Source organism: Dasypus novemcinctus, chromosome 5 (genome assembly GCF_030445035.2).
Source record: "Dasypus novemcinctus isolate mDasNov1 chromosome 5, mDasNov1.1.hap2, whole genome shotgun sequence".
Taxonomy (NCBI): domain Eukaryota; kingdom Metazoa; phylum Chordata; class Mammalia; order Cingulata; family Dasypodidae; genus Dasypus; species Dasypus novemcinctus.
Window position 1 is genome coordinate 164,974,487 of NC_080677.1, and position 20,810 is coordinate 164,995,296.

The 20,810-nt window shown below is 40.7% G+C and overlaps 1 protein-coding gene across 3 annotated transcripts in view; it reads right to left on the reverse strand.

Moving 5' to 3' along the window:
* MALRD1 (MAM and LDL receptor class A domain containing 1) overlaps nt 1–20,810 on the reverse strand; it is a 688,615-nt gene that overhangs the window by 429,491 nt on the left and 238,314 nt on the right. For all 3 annotated transcript variants that reach the window (XM_058297890.1, XM_058297888.1, XM_058297889.1), the window contains exons 23-24: nt 8,948–9,104; nt 3,271–3,381 (exon numbers count right to left, since the gene is read on the reverse strand). In XM_058297890.1, coding sequence (XP_058153873.1) covers nt 3,271–3,381; nt 8,948–9,104 — 268 coding nt within the window. The remainder of the gene's footprint in view (nt 1–3,270; nt 3,382–8,947; nt 9,105–20,810) is intronic.

The window sequence follows — 20,810 nt, forward strand, 5'->3', positions numbered from 1 at the left end:
CCCTTTTATTTGAACTTATAATTTCACTATACTTGATATATATATATGTCCCTGAGACTTAAATCTTTGGTCCTTCCATATTCCAGTTGGGCCCCGAATCTCAACAGACTTGCAACACTTACTCTTCAGTTCATTGGACTCACCCAGGACAACTAACAAGGAGATGATGATGGGCAACACCCATCCCAAGGAAGAGAGAGTGTCTACAACTGCAAGCAAGATAGCTCCATCTATCTGCCCCATGGGATCTAAGCCCCCTCTAAATGAGAAACAGAGTGGGCATTGCCATCCCAAAATCTTCAAGATTGTGAATGAACAATGGGCTAAGTAGATTTATTATTCTACTACAGACTTATTACTATTCTAGCAATGGAAGAACTCTTATCATTGATGTAAAGTCAGTGGCCACCACACATTCTAAGGGATGGGAGAGGGAAAAATAGGTGTAATAGGGGGGTTTTTGGAACATTGGATTTGTCCTGCATAACATTGCAGTGATGGATACAGGCCATTGTACACTTTGTTATAACTTCCAAAATTGTGTGGGACAAAGTATAAACTATAAGGAAACTGTAGTCCATGGTTAGTAGAAATTATTCAATAGGGGTTCATAAATTGTTACAAATGTACCACACTAATAAAGGATGTAGTTAATGTGGGAAGTGTGGGAAGGAGAAGGAGTGGGGCATATGGGAATCCCTTATATTTTTTATTAAACATTTATGTAATCTAAAGCTTCTTTAAAAACAAAAGATTAATTATTTTTAAAAGAGAGTTAAATTAAAAAGAACTCCTTAAACCTTCATACAGTTGTGTGAGCTTAGGGTTTTCCTCTTAGAATAAGCTAGAATAATTGAAAGCATTCCTCTCATACACCAAAAGAATGCAACAGAATTTTTATATTGCATTTACATAGAAGGAAAAAATTGTTGTTCTTTATAACAGATGTACTGGAAAAGAAAAATAAATTTGAAAGATAGATGAGAAGGCTGGAAGTGATTAAGAGGCAAAACTAGAAAGAATAACAAGGACTAAGCTTTCTTACAAGGGAAATTGAGTCCAGCAAAACTGAAAATTGTACTCTATCATCAGAATATATCTGAACATTTCAATATGTGATGCGATGCTCTGTGAATAAGAAATGAGATAGAATTCAATGCGTGTTTCACCATTATTTGCTTATCTGCCATCCTAGACACAATTTCATTTCCTGCCGTGTCAGTGATCAATTCATTGCTTGTACCCAGTGGGCCACATGATGTGGGTTGGGATTCCACAGACTTTAGTCTTAGATGTGATTGATCTTTATGAAAAGGATAAGACACCACTTTTCAGGTGGAAGAAAAGTAGGGTCAAGTATTTTCAGAGTAACATCTAGAGAGAGGAAAAGCTGAATGGCAGTTGGATTGTGCTCTTACATGGTTTATGTTTAAAGCCTGCTTCTCCGTTTCACAGTTACATAATATGGGCAAATTACTTATCTTATAGATATTTTGTTTCAAATCTATAAAATGCAGATAGTAATTGATATCTATTTCATAGGATTGTTGTAAAAATGAAATGAGTATTCGGAAATTCTTAGAATAGCACATAACACATGCAACTGCTATATACGTGATTGCGGTCATTACAAAAATGATTGTAATGAAAGAGTCTGCTTAATTTTGGGGACTCCCAAATAAAATTATATAAACTGACCAGCGCTGCTTCAGCTTAAAAATTTCAGAAATATCTTATCTTTCCTCCAGGGTTGGAACATTCCTTTTTCTGAGCCAACAGGAACTGCTTTGTAAGAACAGAATCTCCGGGACCGCATGGGTGGCTGTGTCATCTGCTCATGCATATCTATGGGCTTGAACGTAACACGTGCTCCAAACTTTATTACTGCAAGCACGAGGAAATCAGGCCACACATCGGATATGCACAAGTCATTAATATCTAGCTTTAAGAGTCAAACCGCACTGTTATACTACTTTTGACTCAAATTTCAATGTGTGAAAAATAAGAATTTCACAAATTTCACACAATTTTTGCCTCTCCACAAGAAATTCTGAATTGAGTAAACCTATTATCTATAACAAGTTTCGACAATATAATGAGTTTTGTGAAAGAATCTTTTTCAATTAGGTTGAAATCATGTAATTACTTTACAATCTCTGAGAATATACGTGTACAGGAGAGGCAGGGCTCCTTTATTTTAGAGGGAGGCTGATGTGGGAGTGGAGGAAGGTTGTCACTTTGTCACTTAAATTAGGTGTTCCTAAGAACATGATTTCCTCACTGGGAATGTTAAGGCAGTCTGGAATTATAAATTCTGACAAGGAATGTCAAACAGTGTGTTAAAGGCTATGCCTGCGTATTCACACATTCACGCAACACCTCTTACCCCTCAGCGCAGGCGTCCTCTGCCCGGTGTGCTCAAATGACCAGTTCCTGAGATGCCGGGTTTCAACGGAGGAAGAGTTCAGTGCTAAGTGCAAAGCAGGGGAGCAGATGGCCTGTGGGCCTAAGGCCGCCTCCCCAAACCTCAACTTCTGACAGTTTTAGAGTGCCCAGCGCAGGCGGGCTTACGCTAACGAGTACAGTGGCTCCAATGATGTCAGCGAGGATCTAATTATGGTGCGCACACAGCTTGATTCCATGCCCAGTCACAGAGCTTACGGAAGAAAACGGCACTCTTAACACGACGGTGTAATTTTCAGTATTGTAGTGAGGTATAGCTCCCCTATAGGTTAAGGCTTAAGCTACTTTGCATGTAGCTTCAGATGGGCCGGGCGTGCTTAGCTCTAGCTTCGTCTGGGAAGGAAGGGTAGGAAACGGGGTGGGTTAGTTCCGCGTGACTCAGCTTCCTTCATTAATGAACAACAGGGGATTCTGGCGATCGCAGGACTCCAAAGTTGGCAACGGGATGAGGGGTAGAGGCCGGGGCAGGCAGGGGTTTTTCCAATCATTATCAAAGGTAATGGTTATCTAGCTTAGGTCATAAAGTTTTACAATCATTATCAAAGATCAGGGCGTCGGGGTTCCCGTTCAAGGAGCGTTAGTAATTTCAGGAATTTACTGTTGGCTATTCTATAAGGTATTAAAGAGTAAAAAGGCATCTACATAGTGTGATTCAGTGATCATAATTATTTGCTCATTCTTAACTCTCAGTTACAACATCAGAAAGGGAATGGGGTGACAGGAAGACTATGAATGGAGGAAATAAATTAGGAGGAAAGAAAAAAATCCACAAAACTTCTCCAGCACATGCGACAGTGGGTGACAAACCTGTACATGTGACTGAATCCCTAAAAACACTTCCGCTTTTCTCCACCGTGCCCCTTGCTGTCCAGTCTGGGCCCACAGTTTGCAAGTAGTATTTTCTTGCTTGCTGAGCACCTGCCAAGAGGAAGCAAGTGAAAGGAGTTGAAACAGCTTCTCTTGATGTTTCAAATGTGTAGAATCTTCCCACTTACGTTTTTTAAATTTTAGTTAAGTCCCTGAGAGAAGAGCTGAGATGCTTTTCATTAAACGTCTCTGTTGATGGCTGTGGAGTTACAGCTTTGTGCTCCGTGTGCCTCCAGAGCAGGCCTGGGTAGCTGCCAGGCAGGTCCTAGGGAGGTCAGGGCCCTCTCCTTAGGAGCACTTAACTCATTCAGTTATCCAGTCTGGTCCCAGTAACAATCCACATTCAAATACCACTGGGTATCCCTGTGGTAGAATGAAAGCCTGTGGGACTTCTTAGGACGCCCCTCTGAGAACGTGCTTCCAAACTCACTGGGTTTCAGCAGCCTTGGTGGGTGGCTGGAGGAGGGGGCTCCTGTGCCCGGAGCTCCGGAGTTCCCTGCCCTAGCCTGATCTCCAACAAGGCCTCGCCCTACAGGAGAGTCCAGGCTACTCTCAGCAGACAAATGGCCACCACTCCCTTTCATCAGGACAGTCAACGAGCCGTCTAGAGAGTAACTGAAAATAATGGGGAAGGACAGAGTTATCCCCACTCTGATAACTGAATTACATGGTGCCGTGGATTCTTCTAGAACATTACTTTTTCAAAACACCATCTACACAACCAAACAACAATTGAGACAAAACGTCTGTGAAGGTCTTGCCTTTTGATAAAGTGAAGGTAACTTTTACCTGTTTCATTTTATTTTTTTACTTTAAATTCAAATGGTTATATTCACAGAACTAGAGTTTCTAGAGTTACGTAAAAAGTGATACGTTGCTAGCAAAAAGAATTATAAATTAATGGTAGCAGGGAAGAGGCTGCAGCTCAATTGACTGGGCACCCGTCTACCATATGGGAGGCCCTGGTTCGCATCCCAAGGCCTTCTTGTGAAGGCAGGTTGGACTGCGCCCACGGAGAGCTGATGGCCCATGCCCGCAGAGAGCTGGCACAGCAAGATGATGCAACAAAGGGAGACAAGCAGACACAGAAGAGCACGCAGCAAATGGACACAGAGAGCGGACAGCAAGCAAGTGGCAAGGGAGGTGATAAATAAAACGAATCTTAAAAAAAAGTTAATGGTATCAAAGTCAAGAAAACATCATTTCTAATCAAGAAATGAAAAGCATTTTTGAAGGGTACTGAAAAGAATATATAGGAAATAGGTCTTTTTTGTATCAACACCACAATTTTGCCAACCAAGGTTGTTGCCAACCTTGCTAGGCAACAAAGGTATTTATTTAGGGTCTTAGAATTGCAATTAGGGGAGCACAGAAGCAGCTGGCAGCCCAAATCATGTCCCATCTATGTATTTCTAGGCAAGGGTTTTTAAAGGAGAAGATCAGATAAGCTGTGGTTGGTGGATAGTTGGGGTACTGAGGCAGGCTAGTGGATTAGGGAATCGATAGACAGATCTGGAGCCTGGCAAAAAGCCCACGTGGCCACAATACCCCACAGGATGGCTGCTGGAGAACCTTGGGAGGACCCCACTTGGAACAGGATCTCCTCTGGAATCAAGGAGGAGCCCCGGATATTCTCCAGCGGCCTTATCATTGGGCCCTCCTGGGGATTGACGGGTGGGGTGATCAATCAAAAGAGCAAGCAGCTGGGACTCCTCCCTGACATTAGCAAAGGGGCGGAATGATTAGTGGTTTAAAAAGCAAGCATGAAATTCAAATCAGCGCTGTTCTTGCTTGCTTCCCCTGGCCTGGATCAGTCCATCAGTAAACCTGGGGATTTGTAATCGATAATGGGGAATTGTAGTCTGTAAAGCAGCCCTTTTTAAACTCTTTCAGCCCCTTTCCTTTCTACCTGGGACCCATAATCTATTTTCTCCCATTTCTCCTCTCTTCATTCCTTAATAAATTACTGGCCTAACGAAATCGGCTTGCACTTACAATTCATTTTTGTAGCTTAGCCAAAACCTAGAGAAAATCCGGCAACAATGCCCAAATTCTCCTTCAGGTTAGACGTTTGCTGAGTTCTCTATCCTGTGGCTGGTTTGCGGTGCCTGGGTGTCCTCGGGGTTGGGCGAACGTGGCTGCTTGAGGCTTTGCCCACTTGAGCAGCTGGTGACACCTGCTGAGACTAGTATCAGAGGAACCTCCAGACCCATCTCCAGGTGCTATGTGAAACCTCTTAGCCACAGGGACTCTACTTTGTTTTATTTCTTTTAGCTCTATATACAATTCACTAAGGAAAAATGCATTCACATGACACATTAAGGTAACATTTAATATTTTACTAGCCATGTAAAAAAGTAAGTATATAAATTACCATTTTAATTATTTATTAATTACTTACAAAATCCTAATAATGCTTTATAGTATTTTATCTACTATCACAAAATCTTATCCTGAAAAAAAATGAAAGCATATTTCAGATAAGTAATCTCAAACCCAATATATATCAGTAAATAATTTTCACTTTACTGATGAAAATCCTATAGTGGGTATATAGATTATTTGGTCTAAAACAAATTTAGACAAGTCCAATTAAAGCAAGTAATAAATTATAATCTATCAGACGATTTGGATACTTTTAGATTATTAGACACAAACACGCACAAAAAAATAAAATTGTAAATGTTTTTTGGTAAAAATCTACTACCATGAAGAGGAAAATTCTTCCAAAAACTGATATATAAACTTAACATTTTTCGATTAAAAAATACTAACAGCATTTTCAAAGTAGATAGGTTAATTCTAAAATTTACTTGTAAAAATGAATACTTAAGAATGCCCAGGACTAGTCTAGAACAAAATAATAATAAAAGAAAAAAAAAAGCACCTAATATTAAAAATACAATCAATCAACTGGACTAGAAGTAGTTAAGCAGCTAGCCTGAAATCTATTTCTCTCTTTGTACTGGGGAATTAGGAGGCAGGTAACCCAAGTGTAATCTCTTTGAAAGCATGTAAACAAAGACTTCTTGGGAAATAAATTAATGGTTATTTGAGAGGGAGAGAGTCCTTATCTATAGAACGTTTTTTGCAAAAGGCCCTGCTCATGGATATGTATGGATTTATTTTCACACAAGACTTCCTTGAAAATTTCACATAAGCTCTGACTTGATCAATAAATGGAGAGAAGAGAGGGCTTTTCTTTATAATTTAAAATCTATAAAGTAGATGGAATTCTGGAGTTAGAAAATCACTAATAACCAACCACAATAGTAAAATTAATGCAAATGAGAAACATCAGTGGAAGCTAAAACTAGTGTGCAGAAGTGGGACTGAGATCAGGATTTGATGTAGTCTCAAAGTACCTGTTCATAAAATATTTATTGAAAACAAAGAGAACAAAAGACATCGTCTGCCATCCAAGGGGTGCAGTGAGCAGAGCAAAGTATTGGTGAGGTTGAAGCCACTGCAGTGGGACTCATTAGCCCAGACTCATAACTGGATACTTCCCTGGCCCCCCTGGAACCTGAGCCCCTTATGGTCAGTCTACCTCAGTCCCAACTAGCTCGAACCAGTTCTCAGGGATTGTACACTCTCTACTATGACTGAAAGTAACCTACACAAGGAAAACTCCCCTTTCACACATGCTTGTCGTTTTCTGGCTATGTGATGTCTGGCTTCCTGTGTAGAGCTTCTGCACGCCCCCATGGCTTAGTCTCAGTGCTTCTGCTGAGAGACCCTCACTCCTCCTGGCATATTTGTTCACACAGCCAATCGGAATATGCCAACTTGAGTCCCATAACTACCCCAACCTCCCTTTGTTTCTGTTCTTTAAATCTCCCTTAGTTCTCAGATCAGGGAGACAGGTTTGAATTTCCTTGCTGGTTGACCTTGCAATAAAACTCTTTTCCCAATGTCATAGAATTGGCTTCTGAGTGTATTGGGCAGAGAGCCCTTTGCTCAGCAACAAGGTTCCAGTAAAAAATGTATAATTTTGAACACATGCAAACTGAGGGACATTCTATAAAACAACTGATTTAAAAAATATCAAGGTCACAAAAGTTTAGGCAAGACTAGGGAATTTTTCCAAGGTGAAAGACAACAGAAAGAAATGACAACTGGATGAAATATGTCATCTGTATTAGTCAGCCAAAGGGGTGCTGATGCAAAATACCAGAAATTGTTTGGTTTTTATAAAGGGTATTTAGGTGACAGACTTGGCCCAGTGGTTAGGGTGTCCATCTACCACATGGGAGGTCCACAGTTCAAACCCCAGGCCTCCTTGACCACTGTGGAGCTGGCCCATGCGCAGTGCTGATGCGTGCAAGGAGTGCAATGCCATGCAGGGATGTCCCCACTTAGGGGAGCCCCACGTGCAAGGAGTGCGCCCCGTAAGGAGAGCCACCCAGCGCAAAAGAAAGTGCAGCCTGCCTAAGAATGGTGCTGCCCACATGGAGAAATGACACAACATATGACGCAGCAAAAAAAACCACAGATTTCCGTGCCGCTGACAACAACAGAAGCAGACAGAGAAGACACAGCAAATAGATACAGAGAACAGACAACCAGGGTGGGGGGTGAAGGGGAGAGAAATAAGTAAATAAATAAATCTTTAAAAAAAATAAAATGAAAAAGGGTATTTATTTGGGGTGGGAGCTTAAAGATACCAGGTCATAAGCATAAGTTACTTCCCTCACCAATGTCTAGTTGGAGCAAGATGGCTGCTGACGTCTGGGAGGGCTCTACATTCCTGGGGCTTGCTTTTCTCTGAGACCAAGTTTCCTCTCTTCCTGGGACTAGCTTCTCTTTCCCCTACATACTGACTTCCTGGGGCTCCAGCTTAAGGCTTCAGCATCAAACTCCAACATCAAAACTCCAATATCAGAAGACCCTAACTCTATTCTTTGCCATGCCTTTTATCTGTGAGTCCCCACCCACCAAAGGGGACTCAATGCCTTAATGATGTGACCCAATTAAAGCCCTAATCATAACTCAATCAGGCCCAGGTACAGATCAGATTACAAACATAATCCAATATCTATTTTTGGAATTCATAACCACATCAAACTGTTACATCATCTTATGTTGGATTTTCTATAAACAACATTACTGTTAAAATATAGGCGCTTTGACTGAAAAGGCATATGGGAATTGTGCTATTGTTTCAGAATTTCTGTGAGTTTGGAATAGTTTTAATATACGTTGTTTTTTTTAATTGAAATGGCTATTAGAGACTGTAGCATCACTACCATCAAAGACAAGCACAAACAGGCACATTCAAATATCATCAAAGTGTGTGCATCTGCTTGGCTGGGTTATATTCGGAACATTGATATTGAAACCTGCATGATGCATTTGACATGTAAAAGAGAATTACACAGAAACTGTAACCTCAGAAGAGAGACAGTAGTCATAAATTGAGTAGAAAAAAGAAACTGCCTATTAGCCATTCAGGTCCACTCTGGGAAGGCTTTTTCTTAATTATACCATTTTGAAACTAGTGAAGGGTTGATAATTGTCCATTTTCATTCATTAGCAGGCTGTGTTTTAATGGCACTAAATTATACAGTGTGAGTTTTCAGAAAGCAAGTTTAGAAAATGCAATTTCTGAGCATACCTGGAGGGAACCGACTGTGGCCCCATTCATGTGAGTCCAGAACTCCAAGGTGCACCGGGGCCCCGTGCGGGAGATCACCGGTGTCAGGATGTCAGCCACGTCACCGAACTGCCCGTTGGAGCTGTCAGCAAACAGGTACCAGCCCTCGGTGCTGTTCCTGTGGAAAGGATGATGCGGTTATCAGGATAAAACGAAGAAAATCATGAAATACATCATGGGTTGTCATCGGCAATGCCTTATTGTTCTATAGTTCTTCCTAAAAGTATCATGTTTGATAGTAACATTAAGATCCATAATCTTCAGCAAATATAATTCTTTGACCACTTTGATCCTAAATCAACAGGCCTTTCAACGACTGTCAGTTGGTACAATTTACAGAAATTACGGCTGAGGTCAAAACAACCAGGTCTAATCTGCACTGACTTGATTGACTGTTTTACAAGGAAACCACCAATACCCTAATCAGGATTTTAAAGCTTATTTTCTTGGGTAAAATGAGACCTTGAAGCACTAAAAAGTTTCTTTAAAAGACATAAAAAGAAGAAAAATAAATAAGTAGAGCCTGAATAACAGGAAGGAAACTAGCTGGGGTCCTATTCATAAATCTAAAAATCTTTCAGCTTCAAATTTATTCATTTCATATTAATTTAGTTCAGTTTCACTCAAATATTTTTTAATAAGCTGTCTGGTAATTTTTAAAGTGTATCTTCCCCTACCCTGCCAAATTAAAGAGTGGGAAAAAAATGGTGGAAGCAATTGACTTCTAAACATGAAAATATTCTTATGGGAAAAGACAAAGATTTTATGATCAATTGAAAAAACAGAAAACATAAGACACATGCTAGGTGATATGCAGCTTTCTGATAAATAGAGAAGGAACGCCTTACAGTTTGGGTTTCCTGGCACTCTATTTGATTAACTTGATTTCTTGCTGCTTTTCCACCTGAATATAGATAGATGCTAGACACTATACAGTTTAAACTTACGGCTTATTCATCCTATAAGTTGGACCTTGGCAACTTATTTATTCTTTAAAGTTTTGTCATGTTCCTTGAGTAAGCAATTGTGAATGCAAGTATTTGGAGAGGGAGAGAGCTCCTCGTTCAGGCAGCACTAGCCGTGCTCGGCCTTTGCAGGCTTCCCTGTGGCCACTCAAGGTGCTGCGAGGGTAACAGAGTAGAAGAGACAGGGCAGCGTGGCCTCCAGTTCCATCATTCACTAGATGGGCAATTCTGGGCGGGTTATTGGACCTCTCTGGACATATTAGTTTCTTCATCTACAAGTAGGGATAATTTCATCTATGGTCTTCCCAAGAATCTGAAATAAACTGGAGCAACTAACACAAAACCTGGCCACGTTCTGTATTCAATTAATGGTAGCCCTTGCTGCGAATGAAGGTGAGTTTAGCAACCTGCAACCCACAGAGAATATGAGGCAGGGTAATAAGAAGCAGGGCTATTATATTTGTCTGAATCATGTCTCAATGAAAAAGCACATCCAGCTATGTTCCTAGTAGGTCCAATATCCCAGCATTCCAGGGACACCGAGAACAAGGCAGATGAAGGCTCCTTGTGCATCCAGGCACGTAAAGCCAGCAGTGAGAACAGGCAAGGAAGAAGGACACGCACGTTTTCACGCGTGTGATTCGCTGAACAGGAAAACCTGTCGGTAAAGTGACTTTGTTGTGATGGGATGATAATCTGTCATAGAAATTATTTCAGTGTATCTGTGTCCTTAATTAATTTGGTTTCTATTTCTGGGATAGAGCTTGAATTGCCTGCTTCTCTTCAGTTTCACTGCCACTCCGTTCAGTCAAACTCTGCATGACTTTCCAACTTCTGTGGACACACTCCATTATTCACACATCCCTTAGAATAACCTTTTCAAAAATGGAAAATTGATTATATGACTTTCCAAATCCACTTCTTATAACCTGCTAAAAGTTTTTAGTGGAACTGGGATCAAATCAAAGTATAAATGCAACCCGCTATACAATCTAGCCTCTCTACCAGTTTAAAGTCACCAGTCAGGAGTCGGGAAGTGACACATCCAAATGGCTCTCACGACCCGCCTTCCCTGTGGATATGAATTGCAGGACTCACTATTATAAAGACACCAACCCTCACAATTTGATTATTGATTGATTAAATCCCAATAAAATCCCATCAGGTATTTTTACAGAAATTGACAAACTGGTTTTACAGGAACTGACAAACTAGAAATCCTGGGAAGTGGATGTGACTCAAGTGTTTGAGTCCCTGCCTACCACATAGGAGGTCTGGGTTCAGTTCCCGGCACCTCCTAAAGAAGACACGCAAGACAGCCAGCTGATGTGACAGGATGGCGTGGCAAGCTAAGGCAATAAGATGACACAACAAGAGACACATAGAGGAAAACATAATGAGAGACACAACAAAGCAGGGAGTGGAGGTGGTTCAATTGATTAGGTGTCCCCCTCCCACATGGGAGGTTCCAAGTTCAGTTCTTGGTGCCTCCTAGAAAAAGAAAACCAGCAAAGAACACACAGACTCAGCAAATGTAAATGAGAAGGTGGGGAGAAATAAATTTAAAAAAATAAATCTTAAAAAAAAGAAACCCAGTGGTCCAAGGATAGCTAATATTATCATGGAGAATAAAGTTGGAGGACATAGTTTATAAGATATCAAGACTCACACTAAAGGCAAGTAATCAAAACAAAGTGCTACTGAAGCAAGGACAGACAAATAGGCCAGAGAAATGGAAGATACAGTCCTCACACAGAAGCATTTTATTTGGATACCTGGTTCATAAAGGTTTTGGCACTGTAGAGCCATGAAGAAAAGGACCATGTCTTAAATAAATGAATTAAATAAAATAGGTAGCCAGGTAGGAAAATGATAATCATTGACTCCTATCTCACATTTTACAAAATAATCAATTCCAGGGAGCCTGAACATCTAAATATGGAAGGTAAAACAATAAAGCTTGGTAAGATAACAAGAATATCTTCCTGATGTGGGGATAAACAAGCTTTTTACTTAATAGGATAGAAAAATCACTAACCATAAAGGAAAAAATTGAAAAAGAATCACATTAAATTTTAAAATTTCTATTTCTTATACATACCAATAAGATAGTCAAAAAGTTAACCACCAAAGGGAAGAAAACATTTGTATCACATTTAATGAACCTGATAGTTCTCCATCTCCTTCCATAAACCATGAACTCCTCCAGGTATTCAAAAATAAATGTGGGCATATTTGATAGACACACATATCACACACCCACATACAAATCAGCAAAAACTCTGGAATGCCCCCAAATATTAATATATTTATCTCTGCATTTGTAGGCATGTCTATTTTGTTTACTACACAGTGCCTGGTTAATAGTAGACACAAAAAGTTTGTTAAATAAACAAATGAGTTTAATAAGAACTGGAAATTAGCAGAGGACATGTGAGGGAAAAAGGCCAGGGGGTCACAGAATTGTGGACTCAGATTAAATTATGCATGAGAAAGCTGATCATGCGTTCCAGACTGAAAAACAAACAAACAAACAAACAAACATAAGAAAAGATAGAACAAAGCTAATAGATCTGGAGACCATGAAGGGATTAAGTGATGAAAGGTCACAATCGGGCAATGATAAAAACATCTAGTCAATGGTTCTTCAAATATTAATTTCCCAGATACTACACAATGAAAATAAATAATGCATTATTTCCTCAATTCAGTACAATTCTAGAAAGTTCAGACACAAGGAAACAATATAAAATATGGAAACAATTCCCTACAAGTACATGGACCCTGAAATATCCTTTTCACCTGTAAGGAAAGGAAAAAGGGAGACCTGTCTGAAGATTCATTTGGAAGATGCAAAATGACGACACCACATTTGCATTTTTATATCAAATGTGAATGCCATACTAATATAGCAGTATATCCCTTGGCCACCTGTCTATACATTAACTGGGAGTACACGATGTATGTATGATTCCTAATGGAAAAATGAAGAATTACACAAACACTTGCCTGGGCTTAGGATGGGATTATTCAAGCATGTACCTGCAGAAGAAATCAACTCCTCTTCTAGAATGAGTACAGCAGTAATGTCACAGCTAATGTTACTGTCACCCATAAAATATCAGCATTTCTCTGCAGCCTTCCGAAAGGAAGGGAAATGGAATGTTTTATGGAAAGGTATCTTTTCTAATAAAACCTATCATAAACCACAACCAGCAAAGAATTTAAGGAAGTAGAGCTTTATTGCAGGCATTGCAAAAGTGAAGGTCCAGGGTGATGATGTGCAAGTCATTAAGAACGTCATGAAGAGAAGTGGTTTGATTGACAGCCCATGATTTTTTAAAATATACTTAAAATTTTTTTTTTAAAAGATACTCAGATTACATAAATGTTACATTTTTAAAAATAGGGGATTCCCATATGCCCCGTTCCCTACCCCTCCCACATTTTGCCACATTAACAACATCCTTCATCAGTGTGGCACATTTGTTACAATTGATGAACACATTTTGGAGCACTGCCACTAAGTGTGGATTATAGTTTACACTCTCTCCCACACAATTTTGTAAGTTGTGACAAGATGTACAATGGCCTGTATCTGTCATTGCAATGTCATTCAGGGCAATTCCCAAGTTCCAAAAATACCCCCATAGTACACCTATTTTTCCCTTTTTATCCCCTCAGAAGTTCCAGTGATCACTGCTTCCACATCAATGATAAAAGTTCTTGCATTGCTAGAATCACAATAAATCTATAGTAGAATACCAGTAAGAAGTCTACATGTCTACTCTATCATTCATTTCCCAATCCTGATGATTCTGGGGTGGTGATGTCCACTCCACCTCTAATTGAGAGAGGGCTGAGATCCCATGGGGCAGATGGATGCTTGCATTTGCAGACTCTCTGTTCTTTGGGATGGTCATTGCCCATCATTTCCTTGTTTGTTGCTCTGGGTGCATCTAATGAACTGGAGAGTAGGTATTACAAATCTGTTGAGATTCAGGGCCCAGCTGGCACATGGACAGCCCAAAGATTTTAGTCTCTTAGACATACACCTATCAACCCTAGTACTAGCTATAGGTTCAAATAGAAGGGGCAGAAGAGTCATGTGCTGGGAAACCACAACAGAGTCCAACTCTGTCACACTGGGGAGCATAAATTCCCAAGTAGGGCCCACTGGCTGTGTGCCAAACTCCTGAGCTGTCTGCCCTGCTTATAGTGTCTGGATGTCTCCAGAGCCCTCAGGAGTCCTGCTATTTGAGGCAATATTTACTTTGGCAGTCAATGAGATCTTGCTGAGATGGGCATAAGCATAACCTTTGGAATGATCTCCTGACAATTTGAAGTCTCTCAGCCATATAAACTCATTTGTCTTTGCCCTTTCCCCCTTTTGATCAAGGTCTTTTTCCAGTTGCCTTGCTAGTTGGTGCTTGCTAGTAATTCCTCAGTGCCAGCAAGGCTCGTTCCTGGGAGTCATGTCCCATGCTGGGGAGAAGGTAATGTGTTTATATGCTGAATTCAGCTTAGAGAGGTCACATATGAGCAACAAGAAGGATCTCAGGAGGTAACTCTTGGGCACCCTCTAATACTAGACTAAGTTTCAATTTCTAAAGCAAAGGTTCAAGAGTACAGTCATCAATATGAAGGGATAGCCCATGATCTTTTAAAGAATGTCACCTTGGACACAAGACAGTTTCTAAGGCCTTTCGGTTGCCATACACATTAAGAAAACTGAAGACCCATATTTGGACTTCTGGGCATCCTTATCCTAATACCTGCAGATGCCATTCCTACTGTCTACAGCATTATGTAAGAAGACAGTCAAGTCCCTGAGCCTGCTGGACGGGGCTTGGCAAACAACCCAAACCTAGCAGAGTCCTTTGGGGTTTTTTCAGTACACTCACTCTCTCACTTCTGAGCCTTCTTAGGTTCTGAGACTCAGAATTCCTCACCTCAAAATCCTTTGATTCAAAATTGCCTATTCCTTTACTGAATCATACACATCTGCAGCATCTTTCCCATAACTTTTTTTTTTGAGGTACTGGGATGCCAGTGCTCAACTACTGAGCCACATCGGCACCCCTGAGTTGGTTTTCTCATTTGTTTGTTTTTAGGAGGTAACGGAGACCAAACCTGGACTCCCGTGTGGGAAGCAGGCACTCAACTGCTTGAGCCACATCTGCTCCCATACCTAACTTTTAAACGCATTATCATATTTGGATTTTAATCTATTGGCTGTGTGGCTGTATGACCCATTAGACAATAAGCACACCAAAGCAGATATTCAGTTTCCTTATCCCAGACCCTGGAGCACCTTGCAAAGGAGCTGCAGTAATGTCCTACTAAAACTGTAACTACTGCCGGAGTCACTACAAACCTGGTGGATTCAAACAATGCAAATTTGTCCACCTACAGCTCACGGGGTCAGATGTTCACAGCGAGTCTTAGGGAGCTAAGGCCAAGGTGCTGGCCGAGCAGCCTTCCTTCCAGAGGCTCCAGGAGAGCTGTCCCTCGGCTTTCCCAGCTTCTGGACATGTTCCGCTCCTTGGCTCATGGCTGGTGCCTCAGGGCCTCCTCTCCCCCTGTTTCTGCCACCACATCTCCTGCCCTGACTCTGACATCCCACCCCCTCTTATAAGGACCCCTCGATAACCCGGGGTACCCTCCCATTTCAAGGCCCCTTATCCCATCTGCAAAGTCCCTCTTGCAGTGCAGGGTCACAGAGTCACAGTTCTGGGGACCAGGATATGGATATCTTTGGGGCCATTATTCAGCCAACCACAGGGGATCAAATCCAATAGATATTCAATAAAGGTTTAGTGAATCTGCTGCTACAGGAATGTGGGAGAGAGTGCCTTTACAAATGCAAGGCATCGTGATTTTGGAAAAGTAAGCACTCACAATTTTAGCAGGATGCTTCTTTATTGTTCTTTCCTAGTATCATGAAATAAAAACAAAGAACAACATTTGTTGAAATTTTACATAACCACCTGGGGGTTTTACCAATCTTTCAATAACAAAGGTTTCAAAGCCAAATATTTTAATTAGGAACACCCACAGTTCCTGTTTCAATATTTCATGACATTCATTGGAGAGTCGAGGAAAAACACATGCAAGAAAAATATTTGATAAATAAAAACACCTAAGAAACTGCATGAGATAAGATGTATTTATTTATCTTCTCATCCAAATAGGAATTTATGATACTCCTATAGAAAGGATAATCTGTAAAATAGATTTTAGGTCAAAGAAACTAACATCTGAGATGCACAAAATAAAATATTAGAGACTTTTTTGGTAATGAAGAAGTATTCCTGAAGAGTTTGTCATTTTATACTCCCAACACGCCTGAGAAGGTAGACTAGATAACTGAAGTTCAGTAAATTGCCATTGTCCAGTCTCTTGGTATATAAGGGCCCAGGATTTGGCCTGCTTTGTTCTAAACCAGTTCTTTTCTAACTGTGATGACTGCTCCTCCACCCACAGCAGCAGCAGCTGGGAATTCATTAAAAATGTAAATTCTTGGGTTCTTGGGTGCCATCCCAGACCTACTGAAGCAGAACTCTTGGGGTGGAACTCAGTAACCTGTTTCAACAAGCTCTCCAGGTGATACTGATGCATGTTCATATTTGAGAACCAATGCTGAAAACCATGGCACTATCATTTATAACAGTTAAAAACAACTCCAAGTTTCTAAAGACAAGATGTTATCCAAAAGGAAAACTAGAAAAATAGAAATTCAAGCTTTATTCTTCTTTCCAAAATGAATATTGTGGGGAAAATAAATAAGATTGAGGAATTTTTGATACTTATTTTTACATTTAATTTCACATTATATGCTGTATAGAATATAGGTCCTATGGTCTAGAACAAAAAAGATCAGATTGGGGTGAGCATTGGATTTTTTAGTCAAACCTATTTGAGAAACACAGGAATGCAGCAGTGCACAGTTCTAAGGGAACTACTCACATGCACACACACACAGTCACACACAAGCACAGACATACACATGCATACACATGGAAGACACACATACACACACATACAGAATTGGATGTGAATAGTTTTCTGGCATTGTACAATCAACTGTCCATTATATTCTCTTTCGGTAAATCATAAACACATTAACTTGAATTGGTTTGCAAAGTCTGAAAGTAAAGAAGCTTAATTTTTAAAAACTCAGCACATCCATAATGTATTTGACAAAAAGGTGTCTGACAAATGCAAGCAAGTAAATATTATCAGTGAGTGAAAGGAAAAAAAAAAGACTTGTTTTTGAGACTCACTAAGATAAATATCTTCTAATTAAAAAATGATCTTGCTTTCAAACCAGGAATTAGAATAATTTAAATTCCTAAAGTATTTAAAATATTTCAAAAATGGTAAAACTTCATAACTATGGGGCATGACTCATTAATGCCAGAATTTATTCACATATCATTTTGAATCAAAATTCTGAGGGTTATGCAAGGTGCCTTGAATGGCCAAAATAATCTTGAAAGAGAAGAACAGCAGTGGAAGACTGATACTTCTGAATTTGAAAATGTATCACAAAGTGACAGTAATTAAAACAGTGTGGTACTGGCACAAAGTTACACAAAGAGATTAGAGGAACAGAACCAAAAGTTTAGAAATAGACCTATGCATCTATGGCCAATTGACTCTTGACAAGGGAACTAAAAGATGCAGTGGGGAAAGAATGGTCAGTTCAACAAATGGTATTGGGAAAACTGGATTCCACATGTTTCTAGAAGAATGAAATTAGACCCTTAACTCGCACCATATACAAAAATCCACACAAAATAGACAAAGGACCTAAATAGAAAAGCTGAAACTATGAAACTCGCAGAAGATAACATCAAGGAAATTCTCCCTGACCTGGGATTATGGAATGGATTCTTAGATAAGATACCAAAAGCATGAATAACAAGAGAAACAAAATGTATATTTTATTTCATCAAAAGTAAAACCTTTTGTGCGTTGAAGGAAATTACCAAGAGACTTGAAAAGACAGTTTATGGAATGAGAAAAATTAGTTTCAAACAATACATCAGATAAGGGTTTACTATTCAGAATATATAAAGAACACTTACAATGCAATAACAAAAGGCCAAACAAGCTAATATAAAAAAGGGCAAAGCCATCCCCAAAATGGAGTTTCTACAACTGCAAGCAAGACAGTTCCATCCATCTGCCCTATGGGATCTAAGGCCCCTCTCAATCAGAAGCAGAGTGGGCATCACCACCCCAAATCCTCAAGATTGAGGAATGAACAAACATAAGGGGGGAATGCAACTATGGGCTACAGTAGACTTAGTATTATTCTAGCAATGTAAGAGCTTGTTACACTGATATGAAGACTGGTCACCAGAGGCTCTGAGGGGAGAGAGAGGAAAGAATAGGTGTGACATGGGGCATCTGGGGACATGGGAATTGTCCTGTATTACATTGCAATGAAGGATACAGGCCATTACACATCTTGCCAAAACCTATAAAATTGTGTGTAAACTATAAAGTAAACTATAGCCCATGGTTAGCAGCAATGCTTCAGTATGTGTTCATCAATTGTAACAAATGTAACACAAATGTTCATCAATTGTAACAAATGTAACACACTAATGAAAGATGTTATTAATGAGGAAAAGTGTGGGAAGGGGAGGGGTGGGAAGCCCTTTGTAGCAGTTTGGCTACATTTTTGTTTATGTTTGTCTATTTTTGTTTATAAATCCAAAAATGATATTGGATTATGTTTGGAAACTGGTCTGTTCCTCTGGGTATGATTAAATTATGATTAAGGCTTTTTTAAATCTTTTTTTTTAAATAGAACACACAAAATGTTACATTAAAAATATAAGAGGTTCCCATATAACCCCACTCTCCCTCCCACCCCCACTCCTCCCACATCAACACCTTTCATCAGTGTGGCACATTCATTGCATTTGGTGAATACATTTTGGAGCACTGCTGCACCACATGGATAATAGTTTACACTGTAATTTACACCCTCCCCCAGTACATTCAGGATTATGGTAGGATATATAATGTCCTACATCTGATCCTCCAGTATCATTCAGGACAACTCCAAGTCCTGAAAATGCCCCCATATCACACCTCTTCTTCCCTCTCCCTGCCCTCAGCAACTCCCATGGCCACTGTCTCCACATCAATGATACACTTTCTTCCATTGCTAGAGTCACAATAGTTCTAGAGTAGAATACCAGTAAGTCCACTCTAATCCACATTTTATTCCTCCATCCTGATGACCCTGGGATGGCGATGCCCACTCCATCACTAAATCAAGAGGGGACTTAGATCCCACATGCAATTCTCCTATTTGCAGTTGTAGACTGCAATCTCCTGGTTCCCTGGTATGGTGGTTGACCATCCTCACCTCTCTGTTAGCTGATGTGGGTAAGTCCAAGGAACTGGAGAGTAGGTGTTGCAACTTTGCTGAGGCTCAGGGCCCAGCTGGCACATGGACAGTCCAGCGATTCAAGTCTCCTGAGCATACACTAACCCCAGCACCAACCACAGGTTCAGTAAAAGTGACAGGAGAGGCATGTGTAGAGAGGTCACATCTGAGTCTAACTCCATCATACCCAGGAGCACAAATTCCAAAGTAGAGCCCACTGGCAAGGCACTGAACTCCAGAGCCATCTGCTATGACTATAGGACTGGGTCTCTGTAGCCCTCAGGAGAACCACTACCTGAGGTTGTATCTACTTTGGCTGTCTCTGAGATCCCGAGATGTTCATAAGCGCGACCCCTCTGATAACCTCCCAACACATTTTGAAGTCTCTTAGCCATATAAACTCATTTGTCTTTACCATTTCCCCCTTTTATTCAAGGTCTTTTTCTAGTTGCATCACCAGCTGGTGATTGGTGGTAATCCCTTGGCGCCAAGATAGCTTATCCCCAGGAGTCATGTCCCATGCTGGGAGGAAGGTAATGCATTTACATGCTGGGTTTGGCTTAGAGAATGACCACATTTGAGTAACATGGAGGCTCTTAGGAGGTAACTCTTAGGCACCCTGCAGCTCTAGGCCTAGTTGAAATTTCAGGCACACAGGCTCATAAGCATAGTCATCAGTATCAAGGGCCCATCATTAGACCATCATTCTTCACTGGTCTTTCCTCTTGCACTCAGGCATTGGAGGACAAATACTACATGACCTCTCTGATATGAATTAAGCAAATCAAGCTGTCTCAGAGAGGTAAAGACTAGAAGATAGGCACACAGGAAATGGGGGTGGGGGGTAGGAGGAAGGTTGTGAGCCAATGCCCACATGGGAGAAATCTATGAGAAAGTGGAGGTAAGTAGTTGTGCAATGAAGGGATAAGACGGGGGCATAGGGATGCTACTGAGTTGGGCTTTGCAGGCTTGAGGGGGGCTAGGGTTAGGAGGATGGGTCAGATGGTCCAAGGAATTAGGGGAGGCTTGGGGGGAGCATGTGAACACAGGAGATTGTCAGGTTGAAACTATAATGTTGAGAAAACCCTCTAGAAAATGTAATAAGGAAGGGTTACTGGTTTAAGGTATTTGACAGGGGCATCTGGCACAGGGTGCTCCTGGGGCAGGCTTCTAGGGAGTGTCTGAGTGCTCATCTTGTCATGGTGTATTATATCTGTGGGTCAAGACCCATACAATGAGCAGGAAGGTGTTGTACCCCCATCCTGGGGGGCCTGATGTTCTCAAACAGAGAAGTGTCTATAGAGAGCGTGGGTGGCTCCCAGTGGGGGAGGACAGACTAGTGTGTCAAGCCCTCAGCATTGTTACAAGTATCTATGAATCTTGTCCTTCAAGCAGTGAAGCTTGGTTGTCACTGTGGGCCCTGAGGGGAGGGGAAGAGAGCAACAGA